General features: G+C 42.6%; 1 protein-coding gene and 2 non-coding genes across 13 annotated transcripts in view; 2 read left to right on the top strand and 1 right to left on the bottom strand.

Moving 5' to 3' along the window:
* Positions 1–545: 545 nt before the first annotated feature.
* The window catches only part of frmd4a (FERM domain containing 4A), an 80,749-nt gene continuing 53,563 nt past the window's right edge, over positions 546–27,731 (bottom strand). For 4 of the 11 annotated variants that reach the window (XM_046393689.1, XM_046393687.1, XM_046393683.1 and 1 more), the window contains 22 exons: positions 27,101–27,195; positions 26,015–26,107; positions 22,535–22,619; positions 20,565–20,621; positions 19,723–19,745; positions 17,797–17,880; positions 17,615–17,680; positions 17,463–17,520; positions 17,174–17,260; positions 12,726–12,802; positions 11,654–11,795; positions 11,356–11,497; positions 9,675–9,808; positions 9,454–9,576; positions 8,036–8,267; positions 7,800–7,856; positions 7,477–7,714; positions 7,021–7,179; positions 6,463–6,795; positions 5,771–6,354; positions 4,971–5,073; positions 546–3,856 (listed from right to left, as the gene is read on the bottom strand). In XM_046393689.1, coding sequence (XP_046249645.1) covers positions 3,754–3,856; positions 4,971–5,073; positions 5,771–6,354; positions 6,463–6,795; positions 7,021–7,179; positions 7,477–7,714; positions 7,800–7,856; positions 8,036–8,267; positions 9,454–9,576; positions 9,675–9,808; positions 11,356–11,497; positions 11,654–11,795; positions 12,726–12,802; positions 17,174–17,260; positions 17,463–17,520; positions 17,615–17,680; positions 17,797–17,880; positions 19,723–19,745; positions 20,565–20,621; positions 22,535–22,619; positions 26,015–26,107; positions 27,101–27,195 — 3,075 coding nt within the window. In that variant the 3' untranslated portion in view covers positions 546–3,753. Of the gene's footprint in view, positions 3,857–4,388; positions 4,461–4,970; positions 5,074–5,770; positions 6,355–6,462; positions 6,796–7,020; positions 7,180–7,476; positions 7,715–7,799; positions 7,857–8,035; positions 8,268–9,453; positions 9,577–9,674; positions 9,809–11,355; positions 11,498–11,653; positions 11,796–12,725; positions 12,803–13,019; positions 13,733–17,173; positions 17,261–17,462; positions 17,521–17,614; positions 17,681–17,796; positions 17,881–19,722; positions 19,746–20,564; positions 20,622–22,534; positions 22,620–26,014; positions 26,108–27,100; positions 27,196–27,731 lie in introns of those variants that run through there. The other 7 variants (XM_046393688.1, XM_046393684.1, XM_046393694.1 and 4 more) reach the window with 6 other exon arrangements.
* trnam-cau lies at positions 5,331–5,403 on the top strand. The gene has a single exon. It is a non-coding gene; the product is annotated as a tRNA-Met (tRNA).
* trnam-cau lies at positions 5,546–5,618 on the top strand. Its single transcript has one exon. It is a non-coding gene; the product is annotated as a tRNA-Met (tRNA).

Below are 27,731 nucleotides of genomic sequence, written 5' to 3'. Positions count from 1 at the left end.
TACCAGAGGACATGTTAAGATGCACAAACAATCAAACAATTTGTGCAGATGTCCGCATCTGCTGCCAGTACACATGAATGGCTCTGTGTTACATGGTGGGTGTGGTCTGAGCCAGCAGCAAACTACGTGACAACAGCACGCATGTAGAAAAAAAAAAAAAAAAAAAAAAAAGCTGTCGAGATGCATTTGTGCAGCTGTTTAATCTCATCGTCTGCTGGGTGATGAGTTAATATATTGTATCTTTGGAGCATATCTTCCTTTTGAATCCACAGGAAATCCTCCTTCTCCTTCTCCTGGAGGCCAGAGTATCAGAGGGAAGTGACTGAGGCCTGCATGTGATGACAAGCGAGTGAGTGTGTCCGGAGGAGAGGAAGTGGTGACTACATGCGGGGATTCCTCTTGATAAATCTGTCTGACCTTTCAGCAGAACGACCAGGAGGGATTTGATGTGAGCCACCTGTGAGTGAGCAAGAGCGCCTAAATAACATCATGAATTTTAATTTAATAAACGGAAGAGAATGGGGGGAAAAAAAACAAAGGCATGATCTTGAGAACATTCATCAATAATTTATTTTTCTTTATCTGAAGAACCACCACGGCTTCTCATCTTGAAAATTCATCATTAATTTCCAACAACACATTTGAAAAATGTAAAGTTACTATACAAATTTTTAATAGAAAAAAGAATAAATTAACTGTGGAATTCAGTTATTTTTTTTTTTTTTTAAGCAATTCCACATTTTTTTCTACAACACCTTTAATGTATTGTTACAGTTGAACAGAACTGATAAAATCAAGTTACATGCTCTATTGTCTGGTAGGGGAAATGTTCTACTATTAAAACTGTCCGTTAAAATAAGCTTCATTTTGCACATCTGGTATTGAGTCTATTGATAACAATGAAGAGGTGTCTATATCCTACGTGACAGAGCAGTAACTGGTCATTTTGTAGCACCTGAAAGGGTTGTTACAATGTCAGAACTAAAAAAAAACAAAACAAAAAAAAAACCCAAAACAAACAATACTGGTTCATATAAAATGGAACATTGTTAAAATCAATAATGTGAATGTTGAAAACCCCACAAAACCTTACAGTGCCCCTGCGTACATACAGGAATAGACTGATAAAAGAGTTAGTTCATTTCTCTTGGAGTATTACAAAAACCTCATACACTTCTATGGAGCACAGAGAAAGTGATACGTTTGGAGCTACAGAGGGAGGGGACGTCACACTTCTTCACATCGGGCTCAGAGGTCAGAGGTTACCACAAGGTCAAAATGGAACTTTCAGGGATCGAGGACACAATATGGAGCGAGACGTGTTAATGTTACCATAAAGAAGTTGGATGTCTTTGGGGTTTTCATTTTCGTGGATCTGCCGGGCATGCACGGGATCGTGTCTTTAAGCGCACAAACTGTGGGCAAAGATGTTGAGTGAGCAAAGAGGGGTCCAACTTGTACTCTAATAGGTGACTTGGATACACTTGAATAATTAACTCTTACTAGACGGTAACCAGGGAGTGCTGGTTCCAAACCTGGGAAAGGCTTGATCAAATTTAACCAGGAATGGGTGGACCACTTACGGAGAAGCAGCCATGCAAGGAGTGGGCTAAACCTTCGGATTACATGTGGTGCTTGAAGGAAACACAACACTGTGAGTGACGGGGGAGAACTCGTTCCATTCCTCCCACATCATACAGCATGTCGCATCTTTTATCCAGACATAACAGTATTAGTAAAATGAACATCTGATCAATTCAGATTTTGTGCAACAAGGAAACAATAATTCTCAACATAAACTGTGGTTAGGGGAGGATGAGGGATGCTGCAGTTCTACTGTACTTTCTTCATACAAAAGGAGGTGTGCTTTTCTGATGCTATTCTGAAGATCCGATTATTAATTGGGATCTGTGAGAAGATAATTAAAATATTGTTTATTTCAGTTCTGGCTACGGTGTCTCTTCTGCCCTTATAGTGAGGTGTTAATTATTGTCTGAAATTTGTCGATGTCCATACACTAGCAAAAAGAACAACAGTCATGTAATACCTTGTCGGTGGTTCCAGCTTTTCCAGTTCCCACTTATGCACTTTACAATGCATTATTAAAATATTGAAAGTGGAAAATGAGAACACGCTAGCTGCAGGTACAGCCCTCACAGACACTGTTGTGCTTTTCAAAGTATGTTTGAGTAATTCCTGTTACACCTGATGTCAGATCATAGATCACTCTGCCTGCTGTTTTATTATCTGTCTATAGACTGTGAGCATTTACTGTTGGGATTAGAAGGGGCTGTATCCTGTTTCAGTGCTGAATTACAGTAAAACAAAACATGTAAAGCACCAACACATTTGGCACTAAGAAACTTGAACTTGTGCATGCCCATAATAAGAGGTTTTGTGGCTGTCAGTGTGTGTGTGTGTGTGTGTGTTTTGGCCAACATTGAGTTCAGACGATGTTCAGTCAAGGTGAAAAACCAGTGCAACACAAGGGACTGAATGATAGCATGGTGAAAAGAGCAAAAAGAGAAGAAGAGACTCTAGTGATAAAAAGTGATTCACTGTAGGGATTTATCACTAAACAGCCTAATTAGCAAACACAAGTAACAGCCAATCATTTTTATCTTTGAGGGGTGAAAATGAAAGATGAGTAAAGGTGGAATGTCTTAGTACTGATCACAATGCACTGCATGGTTAAGACCAAAGACATTAAATAAATATAAATGATGAAGTCACTGAAATAAGCATAGATCGATGCCAAACCCAATAACTACAAGTCCAAATCTTTAACTCCAAGCATCACAAGACAGAGAAGATGGCAGAATGCCTGCTTCAATTCACTCTGTAAATTCAAACCAGTTCATATACTTGTACAGTGTTTGTTATTGCTATGGTCCTCATCAATATCCCAGATAGTCCCATGAACCGCGCTGATATCGTCACTGTTTCCATTCACTCTCATACAGTTGCAGTTACTTTTCTGCACTGGACCAGGGACCCCGGTGTGACCAGTAATTCCAGTTTTGTCTTTGGTTGTGGGTTAAACCGAGAGGATTTTAATTTGTCATCTAAATGTTTTATCATTATTATTTTTTGAAATTCTGTGTCATCTTCTCTTTTTATAAATATGCAGGGAAAAATAAACAAAACAAGACACACAATAATGGGATTATTAACATCCAACACAGTTCATTTGGGCCTGGAAATGTGTTTTTAACTGGTGGCTCAAATCCAGCAGGTTCCCTCTTATTGGGAGGCAGTGCCCTGGAGTTGGTAGTGACAGGATATGAAACAGATCATAGCATGGCTGATGTTGGTTTTGTTGAGTTTGAGTTGTGTGTTTGATATTTTTGTGTGCTCTCTTTCTTCCTGTTGCTCTCCCCCCCCCACTGCCCTGTTGCTTGTGTGTTGAGGGTGAGTGAAGAACGAGCTCTGTGGTGCTGGAGGGCAGCAGTTCAAGAGCTGAGGTGGCACTTCTCAGTCCATCCTGTGAAATCAGCTCTGAACGGAGCCCAGCGAGTGTGTCCCTGTCGAGCTGAGCTGTGACAGAGGGCTATAATAAAGAGGTGGAGAGATGGATGGAGGGCAAGATTTAGGGAGGAAGGAGGCTCATGTCCAGTCCGCCAGTCCAGTCAGGTCAGGGTTTTTGTAGGGCCTTAAGGACGAGGTTGTTGGTTGTTGATGGGTAGCAGTGAGGGACAGTGGAGAGGCAGTAGGATAGGACAATGGGACTTTTCTGGGCCCTATCAGAAGGTCTCAGACCAGGGTTCCAGGTTTGGCCTTGTCACGTCCGTACCACTGCACATCTGCCAGCTCTGAACACAGGGGGCTGCTGAGAAAACAGCTGTCACTGAAAGACCTGCAGGGAAAGACGCAAAACTAGGATAAGGCTGGTTTCAGAGAAAAGCGTTTCAAAAAGCATGTTAACCAAACACTATCATCTACACAGTTTCATGTATTTATCGGCTCCTGAGACTGTTTGTTAAAGAATGTTCTGTTACCACACAAGCAGCAAATGATTTTCTATTAGTAGATCCTGTAAGACATTAGCCACACTGTCAGTGCCATATCACAGAGCAGAGCACATGCAGAGATCAGGTAGCAGCCAGAAAGGGAGTACATGACACAGATACCTCCACCGTCAAAGAGCAAGAAAATGTGCACGTTCCTCATTGTCAGCCCCCCACAGTTGTTGATGTAAGTGTAGACTTTTACAGTTATGTACTGACAGATCTCTATGAATAACAGTCTAATTGAGATTAAATTTGGCACTGCTGTCGCATTATATTTTTGCTTCCAGGTTGTTTTTATCTCCGTTATGCTGCTGCTATTTTTCCCCAACAGTACACCGTAGGTGTAGACCACTGGCAGGTCGAGACTACAGACAGTACCTCTATGCATCAGAGCTGGGCTGAGGGGGAGACTGACAGACGTCCTCAGTAGGAGAGCTGTCTGCTGTGCCTCTAAACCAGGAGAGAGGACACACACACAGGGAAAGGAGGGTTAGTACCGACAGGAAGAGAGAGACGAGAAAGAAATGAGAGATATTAAGTGATAAGAGAGGTTCCCATCATGAAAAGGTGATCAGAGGGTGTGACAGATGGCAGGGAAAAATGGAGGGAGAAGAGTGCAGACACAAGGAACAAAGTGCAGTGAGTAAAACATTAAAACAAACACCAGAATGGAATGAAAAAAGTGACACAATTCGACAATGAGCACGAAAGGTTTCAAAATACAATCCAAAACCCCATAAAAATCACTTTTTGGGATTAGTTCAACAGTGAAAAAACACTATCAGCTGACACGGATTCCGCAGTCAAAGCTTGTGAGGATGTTAAGATGAGTTTTGGATAAAGATTGACAGGAAGAAGCTGAGTAGCCAAGATGCAGTTTGTCCTAAATTAAGGTAAATTCACATATCCGACCTCAAACATCATATCACCCAGATGTGCTGCTGAGCATGTGCCTCTTACCCGCTCTGCCAGTTGAGGATGTGCTGTGGGCTACAGGGGGGTGTGGGTGTGGCTGCGTGTTCACTGGAGGGCGTCATACTCCTCTGGCTGTGAGGGGATGCAGCTACGGGGGAAAACTGACAGTTAGTCATGCTATATGTGACACAACACATGCAGCATCAGACAGAGAGAGACACAAAAAACAAAAACACATATACAGAAATGTGTGGATACACAGAGAAAACACACATAATAGAGGCTGCAGTGAGGTGAAGGGCAAAATAAATATGAACAAAGCCCCTTCACGTGGGGCTGGGATGTCACAGGCCATTTGCCCCAGGGGTCCTGTCAACAAAAGTCACATCAACATAGACAAAACATGCCTCATTGGCGCAGTAGGCAGCGCGTCAGTCTCATAATCTGAAGGTCGTGAGTTCGAGCCTCACATGGGGCAATGTGTTTTGTTATCTCTTTTTCTTCCTGTACGCAGTAGCATTGTCATAACATAGTTAACGTTTATTTAGTCTTATACCAACATTCAGGGGAGAAACTACATAACTCAGTGTTCTCTAAACACAAGTGAATGCAACCTATAGGCCTCGTTGGCGCAGTAGGCAGCGCGTCAGTCTCATAATCTGAAGGTCGTGAGTTCGAGCCTCACACGGGGCAAAGCCTTTTCTTTTTTTTTTGGTCCTAGTACACACAGCCTATTTACTTACATATGATGATGCGTGATGACACTCCTCATATGTTTAAACACATGTTGACAGTCTTTGCTTATATGAGACAGGGTCTAATGTAAATAAATGAAGAAGACCCACCTGGTGAGCCCTTGGCGAGTGTTCCGACTCTACTCCCCCGACCATGTCCCAGGGTGCCTTGCTGTGACCCTGTCTCGGAGGAAGTAGACCCCGAATTTGAGTGACTCCTCTCTTTCAGGCTCCCTGAGGACCTCTGGTACCAGCACCGCAGCTCCTCAGACACTGCTGCCCTTCCCCCTCCTCCACCTCCACCACCCTCTCGCCCCAATGACGGAGTCCGTACAATCTGAGAGCGTGACGGTGTGAGTCGGCCGCTTCCCTCACCTCCCTCCTCTCCCCCCCAGGCTTCCTTGTACAATCCTCCGGCCGTGTAGGAGCTGGAGGTCTTGAACTGAGCCTTCACGCTGTAGTGGCCCTCCTGGTCGCTCTCCAGGCTGCGTACCACCACGGGGTTGGGGCTGCCCTCCACGTAAAGCGGGTACTCCTTGATGCGGTACTGGGAAGAGGGCTGGCTCTGGCTGTGAAGGTAGACACCATGGTGTCCACCTCCCATTCCAACTCCACTTGAACCTCCACCAGAGCCGTTCTTAGCTGCCAGGTTTGGCATGGAGCCAGAATTAGAGGAACCCAAGTGACCTGCAGACCTGAAGAAAGATAAAAGAACAACACAAACATCAGTTTCGCTACTGAAATGTTTATTTCTTTATATATGGCACATATTGCCAAAAAAAAAGAGTTGTGTGCACCCTTACCTGTGCCTTTGCCTCTGCCTCTGTCTGGCTTTTGAGGGTGAGTCCTCTCCCAGAGTAGAGTAGTTGGGGTTGCTGCCTGGGGGTCCACCAGAGGGGTAGTAATGCTCTGAGCTGCTTTGGCTGGTGCAGGATGAGCAGTCGTCCAGTGGGTCAGAGCCATTGGAGCTGCGTCCTGGGCCCAGGAAGAAGTCAGGGCTGCCCAGTGTGCCCAGGGTGTGCGGGTGCCCGTCGGGGTCGGACGCTAACAGTTTGCCCTGGGACTCAAGGCTTGAGCTGCGGTTTCTAAAGTGCTGAGCGAGACTGTGCAGACGTGTGGGACTGATGTCCACTGACCTGTAAGACACACAGTTACAAAATAACATTGAACATATGAGCTGGAACAGATCTCCAGAATTAATGGAAATGTGAATTTACTTATATGTAATATATATACCCGGTTGATTTTTTTGACTTTACTTGGCATTTTTATAGTTATATATCACCTGTTATGTTTATCAGATATAGCTATAGGTAGAGAGATAGGTTTTGACTAACTTGTAAACAGATGAAGGTACTGACCTAGTGGAATGTACATAGTGCGGGGTTCTGGTCCTCAGGTCCGGGGTTGATGGCATGCTGGACTGTGAATTCCAGTGAGGGAGGTTCCTGATAGGGCTGCTCTGCAACGAGTTACTACCCCCTGCTTCTGCACTGCCAGAGCTTGGGAACCGCCTGTGACTTGACAAAGAAGGAAGGGAAAATAAGCACAATTTTTTCTTAAGTTTATGGCATATAAACTCCTTTCACAGGGGCTAGATACGTGAGATGTGCTTTAACATGTGGTAAATCCGCATTTGAGGATTGCTGTCAGGAATTTTGCTAATTTTGATTGACTGTTGATGCTGATTGAAATTGACTAAAAAATACCTTAAATGTGCTTGAAGTTGTTCAAAACTTGATCAAAATCATTCTGTGTTGCCTCACACATATACCTTAATATAAAAGCAGTTCTAGTAAAGACAAATTCCCTGATACCTTGAGTGAGAGGAGCGTTTCTTGACTTTTTCATAGGGCTCATCCAGTGACGATTCACTCCACATCTTGGGTTTGATGGGTGATTTATCATAGTCAGAGCGTGAGTAGTGCAGGTGTCGCAGGCCATCCAGGGACTGTGGTGGAGGGGGTCGACTGTGTGACGGTGGTCGAGGAGGAAGGCCCTTGTGAGGCGATGCTACTGGAGAGAAGGTGGGGGTACCTGTAACTTGAGGATCATCTGAAAAAGATTTATCACTGGATTAAGTCTGAACAATTAAGAAAATTATCATGGAAACCACATGTATCTCAGGCACAAGACTCACCATCATCCAAGACCAATGCGTCAGACAATGAACTGTCCTCAGAACCAATATTGGCCTCTATAGGACAAAAAACAAAGATAAGAGGTTAGCGACTGTACAACTGTAAAATCCAGGAGCTTTAAAGCCTCATGTTTACAAATCTTTCATTACTGCTCAACAGTGCTTGAAAATAATACCGCTGTGTGCTGCCAACCAGAGCTGACAGAAATAAAGAGATAGGAGGAGTATACTGGTACCTTCTATGATAAGAGATGCCCTCTGAGTAGGCTTCTTGCCAGAGCGGACCCGGTACTCATTGATAGAGTTCTCAATTTCCTGCAGCTTCTTCAGCGCGTTCAGATAAGAAGTCTTCCTCTGTTTCTTCAGCTTCTTACTGCTCACGTGAGGATCGCTGGCAAGACGCCTGGCTGCCTCTGTAATCTGGGACTGAATGGCAAACTCGCGCTCCAAACGCTCCAGTTCCTCCTCCTTGGATAAGCACACACACACACACACACACACACACGCAGGCACACAGACATAGACACATAAGTGCAAACTCAAGAGTAACACAAGCACAATGATACTGGATTCACTCACTTTTAGCAACAGAACTCTACCCACAATCCAAAAACAACAAGGCTTAGGTAGCAGACGCGTATTCAGACTTTAACTCTCCCATGCAATGTATTTGGTTAGACGCACATACAAAGCCTTGCCAGAGAAAACACATCGCGGAAATCATTTATCTGTGCAGCAGCACTGCATTTTCTCACCACTGGATACTCTCTATTGAGAAACTCTGTCCCCCAATAATAACACCTCTCCATCAATCCATCCTCCCCTACTCTGTCTCCTGAGATCTGTGGACCAGAGACTACAAGATGAACCGAGTAAAACAAACACACTCTGTCATGCTGAAAATGTACTGCATATATGTTTATTGCACAGCAAAGTAGATACCACAACATATGCTGCAGCATTTTAGAGAGTGTTGTTATAGACAAGGAATTAAACTTCTGTTACACACACTGTGTATAGGTGTGCTCATATATTTGAGAGCCTACATATGATATCACTTGCCCCCAGAGATACAGAGCGATGTTGTATTCACTTAGGTCAAGGTCAACATCTTCCTGGACTACCTCAGTTCTGAGGAATCCCTACCTCTAACAATCCCTTCACACTCCTGCCATAGCGAATTCTGTTTCTGTGTGCGTGTGTGAGTTCAAGGTGTTTAGTCTAAATTAAGAAACATCTTTCTGCTTGCAAAGCAGTTTTCTGATATTGTATCCCTGGATTCCTTTCAAAGCATACAACCTCAACAACACACACCCAGGCACACACATACAGGCACACATACAGGCACGCACACAATCCTACTATCACCACTTCCCGTGGCGAGAATGCTGCCAGACTATTTTTAGAAGTTCTGCTGCTCTGGAAAATCTACCCGTGGCACAAAAAGACAGCGAAGCAAAGATGCAGTACAACTATATTCACAAAGTCCAAGATGTCCCAGACTGTGGCTTACTGTTCTCCATTTCCTTTTCTTACTACTGGGACTTGTGGTATTATCTATTTGTTTCGAACGCTGACACCACTAGATGACCTTCTGCTTTGTTTTTGAATGTGGTAAAGTGCTACTGAGGAGAGGAGACAGTTGAAACTTCACCTCTCCCTTAGGAAGAATTTTCTGCTCATCTAGTTTGAAGGCAGTACCAATCTTCCGTCTCACTGTAGGTGGCTCCTCTCCTGGATCCAGAGGATATTCCTTAGGGAGCTTCCCTGTTAGCTCCTAGGAAAAAAGTGCCAATGAAAAAATTAGGTCAGAAAAGAAAATCTAGAAAGTATTGTGTGTGGCTCAAAATATTTGTCAAATGTGATCTTTCATACCGCTTCTCTGATGCAGATGCTCTTAAGTTCCTCTAGTCTCTGTCTTAGTGTTTCCTCCAGTGCCTCTTGCCTGGCCCTCAGTGCTGTTAGCATGTCCTTCTTGGCAGTCTGGGAGCTGTCCGATTCCTGAGAGCCTGCAGGGTACAGACATCACATAACGTGTGTTGGGGACTTATTATGAGCCAGACCACGGAGAGGAGGAAGAAATTGTGCGTGCACCTGCAGCCTTGCAGGATGTTTACAGGGAAGTGAATGGGACGTTTCGATAAGGAAACTGAGTTTCAGTGGTGTGTTTGTGTGAGTGGGAGTGTTTCAAGAAAGGGGCAATTTAGGACAAAATCTGTGACGCACAATCTCCCAAGATAGTGCCAGTCTTGTTTGCAACATGCCTTTTTCAAAACAACACACACACTCACCCCCCCACACACGTATTCTGTCTCTTTCTGTTGCTCTCTGAGTGACCCTATGTGGTTCACTGTCAAACAGCAACAGTACAAAACCAACCACTGCTCAAACAGTTGTGGCAGAAGGAAACATTAAATGGCTTTCTGCTATTACAAGATATGCTATATTTAAACAAAATATTGTTTTGCAGGGAGACACACCCTATCAGTGACTCCAACTGTCCTTACAGCTAAAATACATCCAGTTTGGTGTGTTAAGCAATGATTCAAATTGATCAACTGTATACTAAAAAACTATGTACACAGCAACAGTCAGACAGAAATGTGTTGGACGTGGTAGACAGGGGAGGTGCATGGATGTGACATCACAGCTCCTTTGACATGTTTATGTTGATATGCAGAGCTGTCCTCCAGTCAGCAGTGGATCATGAAATCAACACAGTGACACCAAGGAGACAAGTGACAAGACACAGGCAGATAAGACAGAGACACCCTGTCTGATAATGGGGTGGGGGTGGAATTTGAGAACAACAAAGAGGAGAGAAAAGTGAGATTTGGAGACTAGGAATGGATAGTTAAAGAGATAAAGGGTAGGGAATGGGAAGAAGGTTCTGGAAATTCATGTTTCCATACTGAGAAAAAAAAAGGTCCTGGAGAAAACAGAACCCATCAGGACGACTGGCTATGGAGAGATCAAAACAAGGAGAGCAAGCAGGACAACTGCTGCTTTGGTCCACTGCATGCCCTCTTGTAAGATGCAGTTTTATTTAGTTTTATTCACCGTAATTACTTTACTCACTTTCCTGATGCACTTTATACGGCTGCCTGGGTTTAAAGGGGCAAACTCTAAACTGTGAACTCTAAATTTGGTCAGTTTATTCATCTTCCTGTTACTTCTTCAGCACTTACTCATTGTTTTAAGAGCTCAGGCAAAGACGTACATTGATCTTCTGCCCTTTTCATTCCCTCACCCACTAAATTTAGAGGGGGCAGGGGCCTCTGGAGGGTAAGCCTATGTAACATGGAGGGTGGGAGTGGTGTTCTATACATACAGAAAAACACTGGTTGGGGAGTGTGTACACTGCATGTGTGAGAACGTTCAGCACAGAATCGGTGGCCTCTTTCCAAAAGCAGCTGTTTCTGTCTCTCCAGCTGTCATCGAGAGATCCTCTCACCCCCACACATGCACAACAAAATGACAAAGACATACACATATCAAACGTTCTCTCTCCATAGTCTCCTTCTCTCACAAGCAAACACGCTGACCATGCACTGACCTGAGGAGAGCAGACTGCCACTGCTGCCACTTATAATTTTTCCCTTGCTGCCCATGTTGGCTAGTTTGGAGGTCTTCAGAGTTCCTGTTTCCGTAAGGTCTATAGCAATCTCACTCAAACTCCGCGCTGCATGGATTTTAGACTGGACAGAGAAGAACACAGAAGAACTTTTGTCAAAGCACATCATTAACCAGGTTAATTGTAACACTTCCAGAAACCATTTGGGTTTGCTGCACGTCTTGTACATTTCTGAACATGTCCTTGGCCTGTGAGTGTGTATCTGATGGGCCTGACTGACCTTGCTTTGCTTGCGGTCCAGGTAGAACTGGTGCTGGCTGATTGCCATGGCCCAGATGGACTTGATGAGGGCAGGACACGCGTACCACGTGTGCACAGCGATGCCACTGTGACCAAACGTCCTTCTTGTCACCGACGCCCTACAGTAGGAGCGGACACAAGGCCTCCTTATATACACTGAATACAAAAGATGGCCACATATTCACAAGAGAAAAAATACTCGACCCAACTACTCCACAATCTTTATCACCAAAAGCTATTAGAGGCTTCAGAGGACAAACTTGATAGAAACACTTTTTTTCAAAGCCACACACGTTGTTTCCCATAGTTTACTCATCCTTATTTAAACACATAACTACAGCTGAGAAACTGACCAGCTCACCCTAATGACAGCTTCCTTTAAAGAAAACACCAGTGCTCTCTGTTTCACCCTGTCTGTCTCTTTTTCTCCTATTCCCTCCCTCCCTGTCTGTAGAATAACACTCCACATATATAGCCATGTTAAACAAACACAAGAGAGGTCATTTCCTCCGCAAAACAGCTATCGTGCTGCCATCTATCCTTCTGTGGTCGAGTATCAAGGGTTTACCCTCGTGTGTGTGTGTGCGTGTTTGTGTGTTAAAGAGCACATGTGTTTGTGCATAGATGTGACAGCACAAGTGCATTAATAATCAGCCTATCAATCTACGTCAGGCTCCACCGGGACATCCCCAATATCTTGCTCTATTGCCAAGACAAATGCTGCAACCATTACTGAATTAGATTCCAATCTCCCCTTTCCTGCCCGGTACCGCATGGAGTATGAATCTTAGCACATTCACATATGGCACAGTGGTAATTTACAGTAAAAGCAACTGGAAGGTGTCCACAGCTGAGGGAAAATTCTCCCGCTTCCAAAGCTGTAGAAAATTCAGTAGCAATGACATTTAGTCACTGAAGTAGAAGTGGTATGAGATAATGATCATCAAACCAATGAAGAACAGAGGCTATCATGCAATTTGACTCAGGTATCTTTTTGAAAACACAGATAATAAAACTGTTATATATATAATTTATATGTGATATAAATTTACCTCCTGGGGTCATGAACTTCTACTGAAAACTTCTTCTCTCTGAAGTAGAGATTCTCCAACTGACGCCATTGGAACACCTGAGGTTTAGGAGAAACACACACTCTTCAGAGCTGCTCACACAAAAACATGCTTCACATTAAAATCCACACAGCCTTCGGCCAAATCTCTTCTCTGTATGTTCCAATTTGTTCTGAGAGAAAATGCATTAGATAAGGAGGACAAAGGAAAAAATGAAGCAGCTAGTTAAGAGCAAAAGTTAGAAAGAATATAGGAGGTGGAGAGAAAGAAGAGAACCTAGTCTTGAGCTCTCTGATCAGTTCCAGACCGGGCGGTCTTGTCCACAGTGGATCCCTTTGCTGGATGACCTCACTCCAAAGAAAGACAGTGTCAGAGAGGGAGGAGGCTTTCTTTTCTTTTTTCTCTTTTCCGTCCCCTTTATGAACCATCAGCTCCTCTTTAAATGCAGCCAGAGCCAGCTGGGTGAGAAAGTTTTCGCCAAAACGTACTCCACAGCATGCGTGTATCTTAAATCCTCCCAGATGCACGAGGACAGAACGTTATGAGTAGGTGGGTGTTCACCATCTGCAGGCATGAGCGTGTGTATGTGTTGGTGAAGAGAAAGAGTGTGAAGTTAAGTTTCCTCCTCTCCTGCAGCCTTGCTAGGAAGGTTGTGGAGGGAGGGGGCACTCGTGCCTCCCCTCCTCCTGACCCCTCCTCCCTCCCTCAGGGACTGTGCTTCCTGCTTTGGGCTCTGTGGTTGGAAGGTGAGTGTGTGTAAGTGTGCGTTTGTGTGTAACAACGGGTCAGGAGAAGAGTGATGAAGGGGGATTGAAGCTTTCTGTGGCCCCATCAATTGAAGTGCCCTTTGTTTAGTCAGACCTCAGTGTGCATGCACATACACACATCAGCAAAGTTTCAGTCTGTTTCTTATTAGAGAAAGAGTGTGGGCTATTTCAGAACACAAGTGGGTTTGCGTCTGTCAGCTGGAGCAGACATGCAAATGCAAACACACACACACACACACACACACCTCTAATATACTCTGACAAACCAGTTGAAAATGAAGTAAAACTAAGTTGCAAAAGAACCAGGAGAGAAGAAACAAAGTAGAGGATCCATGTATGACAGGATGAGGGAGGAAAAGAGGAGAAAGAGAGCTAAGGGAGAAACAGGTCACAGCCCAAGAATTTTAACAGCCTGGGAAAACAATGGGCAGAGAGATGAGAGGGAGGAAAGGGGAGGAGTGGGAGAAATATTAAGAAAAAAGTATGCAAACAGACTAATGTATGTATATATGTAACGTATGTGTGTGTGTGTGCGCGCGCACACGAGTATGAAGAAAGAAAATCGCTGCTCTTATCAGGACTGTTGCTGTACCGTATATTTTCAATGGAGTGTGAAGTGCTAATGTAGCGTGGTGCTAAATATAGCGGACAGGGCAGATAGAGAGTTGAGAGACTGCAAGTGTGTGGTGGCAACATATGGGCCAGAGTGGTGGAGATAAGATGAGTGTTTGTAACTGTAGCTGTGCTCTCCTTTGACAGAAAAGGCGCTGCTACAACTTTTGAAAAAGACTTTGATGTTTCAGGATAAATTGTGCATGTGCACAAATGCAAATGGTGCTCAAATATATCGGGGTTTTATAAAATGCAGTCACATGATCTACAAGCTACAATGAAGTCACCCTAAAATTTAAAATTAGACATTATTGTTACGATTCTGTGATGTTTAAGTTACATAAGCCCATTGTATTAATGAAACCTTTGTAGTCTTTATGGCAGACTGTGAATAGGGCAAATATCTGATAAGAACAAGCTGACAGATTTCTTCACAGGAACTCAGTCAAAGCCGGCGGGTGCTACTGCTCTTAGAGCCTGGGTGGTGCATGTATGCGTGCATATGCTATAAACCTTCGTCCTTTTGACTATAAAACACTTGCGCGAAATTGCATAAACACACAACGAGAGGAAGTGACTGGTTGGTACAGACCCACGTCTGTCTTGTAATAGCGTCTGTATGCCAGAGCAGACATCCATTACAGATGAAAAGGTCAGATCTGATAGAGTGAAAAGGCTTTTTTTTTGGTGTAGCAGAATCCATGGGGATTACAGAAGAATAGAAAGTTTAAATAGCATAGGTCAGTACAAAGTGAGGCCAGATAGTATTCTTTTACAGAACTGAATCCAAGGCTATTGTTTCATTTATGGGTGGGGATCTGTTCTGCAATGCTCCATCCACTAGTTGTCATGGAAATGTGCATACACTCTGGGGGCACTTACTGTTGTTAGTGTTTTGGTGCTTTAGATATATGACATTTACGGAAAAACTAATCAGAACAGGCTAACTCTAAATGAAATACAGGCAGAAGCTGACTTAAGTCAGTGGGTGTGTACTCTCAATTCACTGCAGAAAAAAAAATCAATGTAAAGTGACATGCATGTGAGAAGACATTAACTGAAACCTTAGTTTGCTGTGTTTGATTGAACCCTCTTCACAGTATTGACAGAAGCCTCTCCATGTTAGCTTTAAGTCAGTGAGGGAGTAAGTCAACACACAGACCCTATAATCTCTGCCTAAATGAGTCAGAACACACTAATGAGGCATTAGTGTGGTGTGTGGTTTAGCAGTAAACTCCTGGTTGTGCGCACTGTATGAGTGTGTCTGGATTTGACCTGCGGTGAGCAGAGAGGAAAAGTATTTTAACATCTCCAAATAAACACGGAAGGTGCGGTAGATGGTCTGCATTTAGAAACAACAGGATTCGTAATAACTTCAGTACACGAACACCTAACATATAGCACAACATGAACTCACTTAGTTGCTTATTAATGATTTTTTGTTAAGAACATAAAGCATTTTTACTGTTATAGACAGACCAGAATGCCTGCACCTTACTGAGTCACAATGCTAAAAATCTGAGCAGTGACATGCTAGTGATAACACTCTGAGTCAGCGGTTACTGGACAGGCTGGCTGACTAATGATCAAATCAACCGCTGTTCCCTCCTTTGGTTGAAAAAGTGACCTCTATGAGCATCTCTTCCTGTGAACAGCATTGGAAAAGAGTACCACCCACCCTTTTTGTCTGCCTTCCTAGTGGAAAACAACAACCTACTGTGCTCATTAGGATTTAGTTAGCCTTGTGATGCTGCATTAATGAGACAAGCAGTCCACAAATCTCTACAATCACACATGCGTGATGAGGAGGCCCAGTCTTTTTCTGCTTGAAGAAAGTGAAGGGGTCAATACTGAAACTTAACGGACCAATGACTCACAGTGAATATGGTAGCTAAATGCTTGATAAATCTCTTGTGTGGGAATGCTACTATCCTTCTCTCCCTCTCTCTAAAATATCCTCCCTGTGGCACTTTTACCTGAGAGACATTGCCATTTTTTATTCTGTCAACTAACATGTATGTGCACTACATGGTTAAGGGAAAAAAAGAAAGTTTACAGTATGAGATTTCATTGCAAGTTGACTCCATGTTTTTATTACTAAGGTGATTTAATCGCTAAGCAGCAACAAGAATTTGCACAGATAAGAATGAGGAAGAAATGGTGGTCAGTAGTGAGAAAATAATTTAGACTGGAATGCTGTAAGACGCACACAGACATACAGAGCACAATGCTAGTGGCAAACAGGAAAGCTGCAGCAGACAGGAAGTATTCACCAGGATAGTGAGTTCACAGTTCAGTCTAACTCCTGTGTGTGGGTGTGTGATTTCATTGGTGTGTGTATGCGTTTATGAGCAACAGAGTATCAGTGTGTGTGTGTGTGTGTGTGTGTGTGTGTGTGTGTGTGTGTGTGTGAGCGTCTTGGTGGTCAGTCAGCATGCGGGGATGCTGTTAACCCCATTAACACCCTATGAGACAAGGCTGAATGCCAGAGATCAAGGCACTAAACACGACTGGAGGTCAGAGTTGCGGTCAGAAAGGCTCTCACAAATGAGCCAATGGGTGCATTGACTGGGAGGAGGAAACCATTCACAGAAAGGCAGAAATGAAAGCAGGATGGGACGCAAAACATTCCAAGACCGAACGTCTCCACAGTCATGTTTGTACATCCATTGTTAATACGCTTTCCAAAACACAATATTCTGACCTGCAAAATGGAAAAAATGGGTAGTGGTGACCATGGAAACAAGCACAGAAAGATATAGAAAAGACGTTTCCTTCTCCAGTAATGCATCATTTATACTAACTGCCCACTCTTAATCCAAAAAGACGATGAAAGACTGATGTGGAAAAAATTAACAGATAGTTTAGAAGTCATAAATTTTACCCAGATTCAGAAAAGTGTAAAAAAAAGGCTTTGATAGACTGCAAACCTTTGCAGTTTTGGAAATTATACAAATCAACATTTTAATGCTCACTGAGGGAAGGGCCGAAGGCTGAGCAGAGGACACTTTAGCCTGCGGTGCAGAGACAACAGAAGGAGCATCATCTCACCTTCCTGGGTTTGACTTTGTCCTGGTGGTCATACTGAAAGATGCCTTTATAGCTCAGTCCCAACCACCATGGGATGCCCTGCTTGTCCTAAAACACACAACAAAACAAAGCCTCAAGAAAAGTTGTGCATGTGTGTGGGATTGACAGAGAGAGGAAGAAAAAGAGAGACAGAGACAGGATGACAAAGTACAAATAGCTTTAAGCTCCATCATATCTCCAAATGCCAAGCTGAACAAAAATGTGTGTGTGGGTGAAAAAAAAGAAAAAGGCAGAGGTAGTAAAACTGTACCTTCACGGCATAGTAATGTACTCCATATGTGGGCAGAGACTCTACAATGCTCATATAACTGTGAGGAGCAGAAAGATAGACATGAAAGGGTTACAGAGTACACAACCTTCTTTAGAGTGGACAAACATAACCAGATACACAGACACACTTACTTTACAATAGCCTGCCCTCTGGACTGCCCACTGAGCTTCTTGTAATGCTCTATGACACGATCTTCACTGTTGAGACAGTAAAATAAAGAGCAAAAAGAAAATGTAATTAGAGAGGAAAAACAAGACAAAGAGAGCTTGTGCAATTTTGTACTGGTTTTCTGGATAACTGACTAGTCTCTCACCAATAGGCCAGTGATGGGTGCTCCTTTAAGGCCTGGGTAGGCAGAGCAGGCAGCTTTTTTAGGTCAGACCTGGTTGCATCATTACTAGGAGGGAGAAACCACAAGACATGGTCACAACTACTTTCTGCAAGAAGAATCATTCTCTGCTGTGGGCAATTTCATTCAAAAACCAATAGAAAAAAAAACATTAAGTATACATATTTCCCAGAGCTGTCTTCAAAACGAAATGAAACGAAACTTTGGAAAATGGTGGGAAACAAACTATGTTTAATCAATGGGGATTCTATCTCAGAGGCAGGGGGGTGTCCATCTCAGAACAGCGACAGAGACACTGACGCAAACAGGAAAGATAACCCCCCCCCCTAAACTAAACAAGATAAAAGCTGACCAAAAACAGGGATGCAGGAGAACAAAGACGGAGTAAGTGAGACAGGGAACCATGCAGAGCCAAAGAGAATTGGACTCAGATTCAGTTTTCAGACCTCTAGTGGCAGGAGGTCTTAATATCCCACTCTAATCCCCTAACCTCTCTCCAGCCTCTGCCAAGGCTCCAGAGGATTGGGGAAAGCCCTGGGAACATGACAACCTATGAGGTAAAGCCCTGGAAGAGATCCCATCCACCCTGCCCGGTTGTTCTTCAATGTGTGAACACAGCTGTAGTATCTGGATTGGTTGTTGTCCATTCCAAATTGTTACTCACTGGATATATGTGGCTGTGTGCACAATTTTGTCAGATAAAGGTTTGCTTGCCTAACACTAAGACATTTCTTGGGACAAATAAGTTGTTTCGCAATTGTTTTAGAAATTAATTCCCCCTAATTTTCAGATGAATAGCAATAAGAGGGAAAGTGAAACTTGGATGCTTAGGTATGGTGTGTTGCTTTGAAGATAGGGCAGGGTCATTAGTGCCTTTAGAGATGGGAGGTGTGTGTGGGGGGAAGAGGTAAGGAAAGCGTGAGGAGGGTGAAAGGAATGTTTCCACACTGTGTCACATTCCAGCCTCTGCAGGATATTGTGTTTATTTATTCCTTTCACAGACGGAAATGAGGTCAGAGGTAATGGCTGCTGTAGATTGTTATCTGTGCTACAACAAAGGGAAGAGTGGATGAGGGATGACATACATTCTGGCCAACATCACAAACATGTACATCTGTAAAGTCACATGTGGAAAACAGCTCAAATGAAACATGTACATGACTGGAAAGTTCCATAGCTGTAAGTTTTAACCAGTGTGAGTTTAAAGAGTGAGTGAACTGAACATGTCAATAGCATTTGAGTTTGTCTTTTCTGGGAATATATTAGGAAATCTCTAAGGTCTCAAAGGTAAACTTTGTCTTAAATTGGAAGGAAGTCACTCACAATGAAGACCATTCTGTTAGACACATATTGACACAAACACATGTAATCCATGCTTTTGTCATAAGTGGCAGCACAGGCTGAAAGAAGTGAACCAAGGTGAAAAGAAAAGAAAGAGGAAGGGGGGGGGTCTAAAACAAAGACTGTTCTTAGTGATGCACCTCAAAGCACAGGAGCACCACTGGTATCACTTCTATTGTCTCTCTCTGTTTGAGCCTCTCCTTTCTGAATCCACATGTATCAAAGAATCTATAATTTCACTAGTGCAAGAATATTATATCAAAAGAATGGGGATGAAGAGCTCTCTTTCTTTATTTGGACAGTAATAGCTAATGAATGACACTCTTAACAGTTTGAAGCTGTGTGTTTGGCACCGTGTTGGCACTGCTGACAGAGGCATCTGATGTTTTCCTCTATACGTTACCTCTTGTTACCAACGGGAAGGATGCTAATATGTTTTTGAAACAAACTGTAGCATTGCCCCACTTAATGAACTCAATGCTCAATGATCTGTCCTCTGACACTCCTCACTATGACCTATACTTTCTCGCAAGTTACTGGTGTGCTTACCTGGTGAAATCGCCTTTAGCCTCCTGTCGAATAGAGAGGGAAAGAGAAAAGTAGTGAGAGTGGAAAGGGCAGTTTACATAAGTGGATATGCGAGCACTGAGCAGTGACCATAAAGCAGTGTTTATGTATTGCTTTCATAGGTGAATGTGCAGTCAGGCCTGCTGTGCTGGAATCAGAGAGAAACATTAAACCTCCACGTGGAGTGAAACCTCTGAAGACTTACAGAGCAGATACCCAATACTGTACATCTGCGCAGGCAAGGCGCATGAGCACACGCACACACACACACATACACACACACACATAAAAAAACCACTCAACCCAGTCAATGTGTAACATGACCTTGCAGCATCACAGTTAATGGACTGACCTACTCTGAGAAAGGGACAGAAGAGAGATAGGGCTGGAGTTAGGGAGAATTTGTGGAGTAAAAGACTTTCAGCGCTGCTCTGTGTCATATTAGCACTGACTGACTGCACCAAGAATTTAGCTGGTAGCCATTAATTTTTCTACCAACAAAGACAGTTGAGGTTGTTAGGATTTAAAACCTCCTAGCATCACTGCAGATTACTGACAGATGGATGACTGAATTCGACAATGTGAGTTTAATCATCCACAATTATGACTGTAATAGATAATGTGAATTTAATCATCGTCAATTATGCTCAATGGCTGGTGGAGACGTTTTGGAATACAACTTCAAACTGTTTCAGGACTGTTTCATACAGAGAAACAGCCCCCTGGAATAACTGTTTGGCTCCATGCGCAAATACTGAAAAACTGATATTCAGACAGAACATCCAAACACGCACACATATGCACACAAACACGCTTTATCTTACTTGTAGAATATAGGAAGCCAATTCAAAGACAACATCACTGTCCACTTCAATAAGCTCCTGCAAGAAGAAGAGAAAAGAGATTACAGAAGTCATCAAAGTCATGTTCTCTAACTGCTGGAAGAAAGTAAATAAATAGAACACACACTGTGCAGATGTTGGAGGTAAGAGTGTGAGTGTGATCATCTTCCATTTATCCAAGATAGAAGTTTCTTTCATCTCCCTACCACTCCCCCTGCACTTTTTTTCTTCTCCCCTCTCTAATTTCATGACCTCTTCATGTAGATGGGGCTCAGAGATTAGAGGGAAAGTGAAGGGGGTTGGAAGGAGGGGGGGCTGAGGAGCTGAAGGCGGACATGGATCCTCTGGTTACTGATTATTCAGTAGCAGTAGGTTTACCAAGGGTGCTTTGAATTGTATTATTGTTTTTTGAGTTGTTTGATATGTGGCCATTCCTGGGGGAAAAGGTAGAGGAATGGAGAACAGGAAAGAGGTGAGATGGAAAAGGAAAGAGGCAGAAAGGTGCAAACATGGATGATGTAATGTCTCTGTGTGGGAGTGATTTTGGGCTGCGCTGAATCTGTTTCTTTAACTTTATGATAGTTACTTAAGGTTTGTGTCTGTGCATTTATTCACCAACTATGCACATATACACGAGATGGCTATGTATGCATTAAGATGGAAAGGAATAAGGGTTAGTGGGCACTGAGCAGTTGGTCAAGAATGTCAGGAATGTTCCCTTTACAATCCACCTCTTAATTGGTTTGGAGATCAGACAGCCGAGATGAAACACGAGACAGAACAAACCCACCCTGTGTGTACCACCCAGTGTGCCTACAAATCATCATATACTGTGTGTTATTGTACTGTATGTATTCTCACAGTAGAACAGAACATTTTTTCACCACTTACACAAATATTGACTGAAGAAGTGAAAATGCATTAATGCTTAATTTATATACTATGCACTGTATGTGCTATACGTTTTTTAAAAATACCATGTATTTTTAAAAAACGTACATTACATGTAATACTAATACAATTTCTTTACTTTTTTGGGTCTATGGTTGGAGCTGGCAGGGAAATCGCTTGTACTTAACATTTAGTTGATGTTCTTGTCAGAGTGACTTGTGATAAACGAGATAGGGATCAGGTATTTCCTACAAGGACATTTTAACAGAGCTACTGGCGTCACCAAGTGGCACGTAGTCCATTTAAGTTTTACTATTTGTAACACTACCGGGGATGTTTCTGTTCCATTATTTTCTATCAGACCACAAATGCCCTCTTGAGTTGCTAACTGTGGGGGGTACCAAATCACCACTGGGATGTAGTAACGAACCAGTTGCTGCTCTCAGCAAACATGCAACTGAACCTCTCTAACTGAAATGTTTTAAGTCTATCACCAATATCACCAATCATCAAATGCTTCTTTTTTTTGTTAATTTGAAATTTTTTCAGCAACTTGCAGTCAATGTTTATTTAAAGGTCTAATTTCAATGGCCATTCAAACAGACAAAATAAATGCGCTTAAGCACTGACAGATGGCAGTAAATATGTCAAATTATTGGCAAGTGGCTGGAATGCGGTGAAGCACATAACATGATGGGTAACAGCTGATGCAAATCGTTAACATTTTTTGCTTCACCAAATCAGAATGGAGTCCGAGTTGGCCTCTCTTCATTTAGAACCAAAATGGGCAGGAACAGAAAGCACTCCACTCCACATCATACATACTGTAATACACAATATACCAAATGTGACAGATAAGGGAAACCCATAGCCTTGGGCTAAGGAGTGAGGCTATGGAGTGTGAAAAGCTCTTTTAAAGTCCAGAAGAAAACCTTGTTTTTAAACACAAAATTACCATACCACCTATATCTGTAAGCATTTCAGGACAGACAAATACATCCCACTATAATAAACCAAGAGTATAAGGAAAATGTATTATGGCAACAAAATACTGAGTTTACCTTGTAGATGATGGACTTGGCATTAAGGAAAAACAGCTCAATAGTAGCATTGTCTTTCAGGTAGGATATACTCTCTATGTAGAACCTGAAAACACAGAAAGAGGAGTTTCAATACATCAGATACAACAAGAAAGGCAACATGCTGACATTCAGGCCTATGAATAAGATTAGTGAGAAGAATTATTTAATCGCTTCATAAACAAAAATAGCACACAAAGAATACAGGATGCAGGCAATGAAAGCATGTGCAGATGTGGCAGAAATTGTACAATACCCAAAGTGACCAGAGGGGGGCACACCATACCAAAGGCTGACCCTGTATACCAGCATCCTTTCACTTCCCCTAATACCAGTTGTCTCTCTCACCATGGTGGCTGGTAATGGCAATGATCCATTATTGGTTTGTGTGCGTGAGCACATTCCACAATCTGAACGCACACACTAACATGTGCACACATTTATGTGCGCGCACACACACACACAGATTGAATATGCACATGATGCACTACACACATTGTCTGCCTCTGCATCATCAGCAGTGTGTAGTGATTCCACGTGCATATACAACACTTACAAACACACAAACTGGAAAGAGAAGCATAGTAACCCACTTCTGGCAGAGTGGTGAGGCAAGAACTAACATAATAATGCAGTCTAAATTTAGTTCATGAATGCATGCAGAGCCAGAGGGAAGCCACGATGGTAGGCTATGAAGATACTCATTGTTAGCTTGAGATTTGCATCAAAATATAATAGATTAAACATATCCAGTATATGACTGATGTAACCCTACAAGTGTGTCCGATATGACCTAAGCATGTGTCTGTATGAAAACACGTGAATGAATATGTCAATTTGCGCACTTATTAGTGTATAGGTATTGAATGAGAGGAACTGTAGGAGAATCAATATTGGAGGGCTTAAATCGCATTATCCATTGAGCTGTAAGAGAGAATAAAGGGAGCCTTGTCAATATTCAGTGTGAACATTTAATTAAAGCCCCAGTGTTGATGACATGCGTGTACGCATTGTCGACACAGCAGCAAGCATGCAAAAAGTGAATGCCCACATCCTGAATCAGCAGGACGTGGGCATCTGCCTAGCATTAACTGGGAACACTCTCTAACACCATCACAGTATTCAAATGCATATGCTTGACAGTGGATTTTTAAAGGCCAATATCATAAATACCTCTACCTTCTTGAAAACCACCTACCACTCCAGGGAGAAAAAAAAATTGACATTGTTGGAAATAAACTACCTTTGGCTCTATTAAAACTGGGTAACTGTTGAACTTGAGAGTCAAAGTAATAAATACCTGTATAAACATCAGATATATGTGGATCACTCAATATTAATCTCAAAATAGTTAATAAATAAATCTCAAAATTTAAATCTAACCGTGAATAAAATCTGGCTGCTGTTGGAACTGAGTTCCAAAGACAGTTTGTAAAACGTACTATCGCCACCAGCCAAACTGATTAATTGTTGTGCACCTACACATGAAACACGCATGCACCTACCAACACACACACACACACACACACACACATAAACACAAAACTAATGAAAGCAATATGCTCAGATTGATAATGAATTCAGGCCTGACATTTGGGCTGATAGCTGCTCCGTTAAAATCCTAACTCTGCATATGTGTGTGTGGGTACGTGTGTCTAAGAAATAGTGTGTGTGAAGGGGGTGTAGTCAGTTTGACATTTGGAGAGATTGCGTTTAGAGATTGGACTGAAATGCAGGAGAGAAGAGGTGTGGTGGGGGTGAGAGGGGGAGGGGGAGTGTCAAAATGGTGTCAAAGTTCACAATGTCACAGCACCATCACGAATCATCCTCAAACACCTATTAGTCTTTGTAAATACACACACAGTGACAATCACCCCATAAGCACCACATGCACACACACATATAAACAACTGCTTCATAGGGTTCCAGTGTTTCCTCTACATTAATTTTAAAGTGGTGGACCACCACAGTAAGAATGTTATCAGCATAGCTAGATAAAATTGTAATGTATGCAAGAAAACAAAAATCAAGTAGAAGTAGCCAAATATTAATCATCAAATAACCAAATAAGAAAAGTAATTACCACTTATAACAGTGAAACCAAAACTAAAACCAAGGATGTGGGATGGATGGAGCCAGAACAAATACAAAAAGAACAAAAATTAATCCCTACCCTCACTGCTACAAAATAATAACAGACAAAAAACTAGATTCTAGAGCTGGTCAAAATTATAGAGAGATGGTAAACCAGAACATCAACGTAACTTAATAGAAAAAGTGAAGAGAGCTAAAACAACAGTAATAGCAGAAAAATATATCAATACATGTTTTGATAGTATGATAGTATCGGTCAAATTGTATAATCACACAATTGTTCTCTAAACACAATGAACAATAGGTCTAAGTGCTAAAAATACTATTTATTATACAGTCACCCCATTATCTAAAGACTTGAGCTGTAGTGTAAAGGTCAACCTGGAATTCACCACTCATTGACATTGTTTAGCAGTTAATGTGCGTCATATTACTATGTGCATCGCTAGCCAAGGCTCGTCCCTGGTGTGTATCTGACATCATAGAATTATGTTGGGGACAGAGAACACCAGTGGACCCAAAACAAAGCCTTGACTTTCTGTTTCTGGCTCTCACTCAGTTTGTGTGTGTGCGTGTGTGTGTGGGTGTGTGTGTCTTTTAGGGTAGGGATGCATTTTCATTTGAAGCTGAGAATGATTCCAAATACACACATGCAGAAAAACACACAAACAAACACACTTCATATTTCTATAACATATACACACACATGATCCAGTACCTGTGTCTGAATCAGGACTGTTTTATAAATGAGTGGAGCCATTGTATGAGCAGTACAAAAAGCTGAGAGAGGAGTATGGAATTGTAGGGTGACTTAATGACCCTGTCATAACAGCTCAAAGAAGAGTTGGCTTTTAACTGAGGAGATGACTCCGATACAGCAAGAAGAGCAAAGTGCACAAGCACAATCCTCATCACAGGTTGTCTCACAGAAATATGTTCTGCATATTTAGCATTACACCGAGTATACCTTTGATGTCAATCAGCAGTTCTTGTAGAATTGCTTTGTCATAAAAATGTATATTACAAACATAGGGAAGAAACAGTAAGGCTATGGGAAAGCATTCTTGCATTCTCCTAGTCTTGTTTAGAGTATGGCACTTTGTAGTTACAGCAAAGTTATTACAGTGCATTAGGATGCAATGCTTAGTGATAAGATTTTACAAGCTCGTGACTGGCAGAGTGGCCCTGTGATGGGAGTTAAACAGCAGGGTCAAAACCATTTCATAAGGGCCTGTCATAACCAACCTTGTTAATGTGTTCCTGTTAGCACAAGAAGGCATGTGCATGCTTCTTTCTTTTTCTGTCCCACACACACTCTAACGTCATCTTCAATCACAGAGTAAGTTAGGTTAATGAGGAAAGACTCACCTGACACAGAAGTAGAGGACAATGGGACCAGACTTCTTGGGGAACTCATGTTCTAATACCCTGCGGTCCAACTGCAGCCAGCTAAAGTGGCCCCTGGTGAGATAAAACAACAAAACAATCAATTGATGCTATTATTCAGAGATATCCGAATATTAAGGATAACAACAAGGATACACAAAACCTTCATCTCAAGGCAGTGAACATTTTCTCCTTCAGCCTTCTGTCCCCCTAATCCATCTCCACTTCTCTCCCCCTCTCCTCTCTTTTCTTTCTCCTTCTCCAACAGAGAGAAAAACTGCAGAGACAGCTTGTCACCCTGGTAACCCTGCATGGTCTCCTGAGCAACTGAGCAACATCTCTCTCAAACTCTCCCTCCTTCTGTCTCTGTCTCTCAGTCTCTCTCCCTCCTTTCCCCCATACAGCCTCTTTGACCACTGAGCGGTCAGAGCTGAGGCGTCTGCTCTCCCCAGGCACACACAACAAATCTACACATCATAGAATTAGCCCTGGGGGACTAAGACTGCAAAGCTGATACTGCTTTGCTCGACTGACATTGGTTTCAGTATGTGCCACAGCAGTGTAAATGCCATAGAGCAGAGGCCAGCCTTGCCTGACATCGGGGGTACATGATAAAAACAAAAAAGAGAGAAACAAAGGTCACGGCAATGTTTGTCTGTATGTAAATCATTTGTGTTGTTTGCATGACCAGCTCTGGACTACGCTGTGGTGCTTCTGTCTTTCTAGGTCACCAAACACAATAAAGACAATTTGAATGTCAGTTTTGCATTTCAAGTACAGATCTTGCAGCAAGCCTTCTGGCAGACAAAAACTTATGATTTCTCCCAAGTCCACAATTATGTCCATACTCCTACTGTCATATTCTTGGTTTGTTCACAAGCACAAATGCTTAACTTCGATACTGACTTTTGCTGCCCTCCATCTTTTAGTGTACGATGTCCCGTGTGCTGCTTTAGAAATTTCATTGATAGAAATGGAGCAACAAAACAAACATGCGACAATAGTCTTATGTAGTGACAGTGTTATGGGGCACTACTGACAATCCCATCAACGTTTGATTGTACTTACGTTTCGTCTGTGTATGCAATTCCAAAATACTCCTTCTCCTTGAGGTTGAAGTGAGAGGCAACAAGGTCCAGCAAGTCCTTAGCCATCAGCTTGGGCTGCAGAGAGACAGAAATATTAGTACTGCTCCCTGTATGGTTTTATTTATCAGGTATAACTGGACTTATATTGTGTGGGTGTACTGGTGTATCACATTGTAATTTAATTTAAAAAAGTACATGTGGCGGAGCTTTATGTTAATCCATTCTATCAGCTACCGATTTACTGCAATGACTAAGCATTCTGACAAACACTGGAGGAAAAAGGGAACTAGGCAAAAGAAGGAGATAAATGAGTGAGTGAGGGAGAGCGAGAGTGCGAGAAAGATGGATGGAGTGTGTGGTTGTTGCTGACAGTGCAGGTGCCCTGCCCTTCCCTTCACTCCCTCCCTCCATCCCTGCCTCCCTCCTTTCCACCTCTCTGACCCACACCTCTACTGCAGAGTCATGGCTCTGGGATCAACAACAGTACTGCAGGCCGAGGGACGCAGTTAGCGTAAGAGCTCACTAGTTAGTTAATTCTGTGGATTACTGTCAGAGCTGTATGTGATGACAACCACCATTCATCACAATGCTCAGAGCATGGAGAGCATCTT

This window comes from Scatophagus argus, chromosome 7 (assembly GCF_020382885.2).
Source record: "Scatophagus argus isolate fScaArg1 chromosome 7, fScaArg1.pri, whole genome shotgun sequence".
NCBI lineage: Eukaryota > Metazoa > Chordata > Actinopteri > Scatophagidae > Scatophagus > Scatophagus argus.
This window is presented reverse-complemented; position numbering and strand designations above follow the sequence as displayed.